Source organism: Fulmarus glacialis, unplaced genomic scaffold (genome assembly GCF_000690835.1).
Source record: "Fulmarus glacialis isolate BGI_N327 unplaced genomic scaffold, ASM69083v1 scaffold48284, whole genome shotgun sequence".
Taxonomy (NCBI): Eukaryota; Metazoa; Chordata; class Aves; order Procellariiformes; family Procellariidae; genus Fulmarus; species Fulmarus glacialis.
The window spans coordinates 1-2,566 of NW_009208325.1; the positions used below are offsets into that span (position 1 = coordinate 1).

The window sequence follows — 2,566 nt, forward strand, 5'->3', positions numbered from 1 at the left end:
CGGGGGCGGGCTGCCCTCTCTCCAGGGGCCGAGCTGTCACAGCCTGGGGCGGGGGGACCCGGCCTGGGGTGCAGTAACAGGGAACCGTTCGTTCCAGGTCCGCAGCCGCAGCGAGGATGAACACGAGCTTCTTCCAGATACTAAAAGCGAAAAAAGAAGTAAGTTTGCCAGAAATGTTGGTTCTGCCATAACCCTCTTTGGCGAGGGGATGCTGGCTGGCGCAAGCAGGTGCACAGGGGTTGCCATTTAATAACGAGGACCTTATAGATGAAATCGTGATAGCAAGAGATGCGTGTAAGTTGAAATCCATGCATTGAAAGTGAGGTGGTGTGAATAGTAACATAGAGGTAATGCGCCTTAACAGGTAATCACGTTAATTCCTTGTAACTCTCATGGCTCTGTAGCCCAGACACTAGTTCTTAAACTCTTTTCTTCATTTTACGTCTTTCAGCTCATTCCCCTGGTTGGAGTAGTGTCCTTTGCAGCAGTTGGGGCGTTCTCTTTTTCTGCCTATTCCCTGTTCAGCAAATCCGATGTGATGTAAGCAAAATACTTATTGCTTGGAGTTTACCCTAACCACCTTTGTTCAACAGAGGTATTTGACCATCATGTTTTGCACCAAAAAAAAAAAAAAAAAATCCATGTGGATGTACCAGACTACTAGTAATGACTAAGATATCTGCAGATTGTAAATACTGAAGAAATTAATTAATTTGGAATATAGTCCAATTATTTCCTAACTTCTGATTTAATAGATTATATTTTTTCTTTGCTTTAGGTGTAACAGGTTTTAAACGTTCTTATGAAGATTTTCAAATAATCAGATAGGTAGATGACATGCAGATATGTTGCAACTAGGCTATTGACTTGTATATGAAAAACAGCATTTGATAATATAAACTTACAATAAGTTAGTATTTTAATGGCTTGGCTAATAATTGGAGCTAAGTCCTATACTCTTTCAGCTTTTGGGAATTTTTATATTTACTTTAAAGTGATTGGAATAGGCGTTTTAGCTGTCAGGGTAAGAATCCCCTTACTCTTTCTCTGTGTCTGTATTCAGTTTTGATTTTTCAGCTTGCTTCCCTTACGATAACACATTATACTTGAACAGTGTTGGCTTGTTTGGTGCTTTGGAAGCTGCAAATAAAGCAAGCCATCATTGATTCCTACCCAGAATTTAAAACAGAAATGCCCAAACCTGTGAACTTGTGTTTCAGGGAACTACTTACTTACATGAACAGTTCTACTGTTGATAGACTGCTCATATAAGAAAAACGTGTGCGAGATCACACCCTAAAACATAGTACCTGTTTTGCTTTATCTTCTCTTAAAGCATTAACAAGAGTGGCAATCCAGAACCATGGGAAACTGTCGATCCTACCAAGCCTCAGAAGGTAATTTGTACAAATAATATAGTCAGTACAAATAGCATATATTTCCAACACAATGAATTACTTTACTTAAATGTGTAAGAACTAGCAAAATATTTATGAGGAAACAAATGTAAAGCTGACATACATCTATTTAAAAGTGGAACTAACTGCTTAATTCATTATTTTACATAAAGTATCTTCCTACATTAAGTATTACATTACTTAATGATAGGGATTCAGCTATTACATTCTAGGTCTGATTCTGAATTTATGGCATACTTCTGGTTGGTGTGTCGTCCCCCCCGCAACATCCCTTTACTCAATTCCATTTATAACAGTGGAAACTTGGAGTATAGAGGAAATGCTGTTTACCCTTACCTTGTTCCTGGATTACAAAATTGACTAAGAATGTTTTTGAGTACTGCAGCCTGAAGGGGGGAAAAAAAAAAAAAATCTTAGTTTAGTAGAGCATCCAGGATAAAGAAAAATAAAATTATTTGGCATTATTACTTATTTAATATTTGTTCAACAAATTATTAAATACGTTATCAGTTGCTATTTTTGCTTACTTATGAAAGGAAAATGTAAAGCTACTAGAAATCCTTCTTCACTGGTAAGTTGATGTATGATATGGGGAGGGGTGGGAGTGAAGTAAATACTCACTGGGATTTTGCTAATCTCTCATATTTTCCTTTGAATTTCTTCCAGCTATTAACAATCCATCAGAAATGGAAACCTATAGAAGAGCTGGAGAATGTCAGAAAGCTTACGAAGTGACAAGTTTCTGTTGCCACAAAAAGGTACCCTATGAATCTAGTGGAATCACTTCTGCACAAACTTGACTACTGAAATCAGTGTGCGGAAATGCTTCTGCTACATTTTTAGGGTCTCCCTACATTTTTTGGACTCTGGATGAGAAGTTTCATGTTGCCTTAGAAGTTGGCATACAACATCCACACAGTCCAAAAATCTGTCTCAAATAGTCATTTTTAGTAGGCATTTGATGTCAAATGTTGAATATTCAGATGGTAATTATAGATGGAAAAAGCCTTCACACTTTTTGTAGAATTTTGTTTTTCTCAAAATACATTAATTTTTTAATTTTATATATTTTTAATCAAACATATTTTAAATTTTTACAACATTCCATGTAAATTCCGTAAATGGAGATTACCCAAAAGCCCTTCTAA

The 2,566-nt window shown here is 36.7% G+C and overlaps 1 protein-coding gene across 1 annotated transcript; it reads left to right on the plus strand.

The window, feature by feature from the left end:
• The first annotated feature begins 116 nt into the window (after window positions 1–116).
• Window positions 117–2,460, plus strand: LOC104075798 (chromosome unknown open reading frame, human C15orf48). The gene is made up of 4 exons (XM_009576439.1): window positions 117–158; window positions 452–540; window positions 1,337–1,397; window positions 2,085–2,460. The coding sequence occupies exons 1-4, from the start codon at window positions 117–119 to the stop codon at window positions 2,151–2,153; spliced, it is 261 nt and encodes an 86-aa protein (XP_009574734.1). The 3' UTR covers window positions 2,154–2,460.
• The last annotated feature ends 106 nt before the right edge of the window (window positions 2,461–2,566 follow it).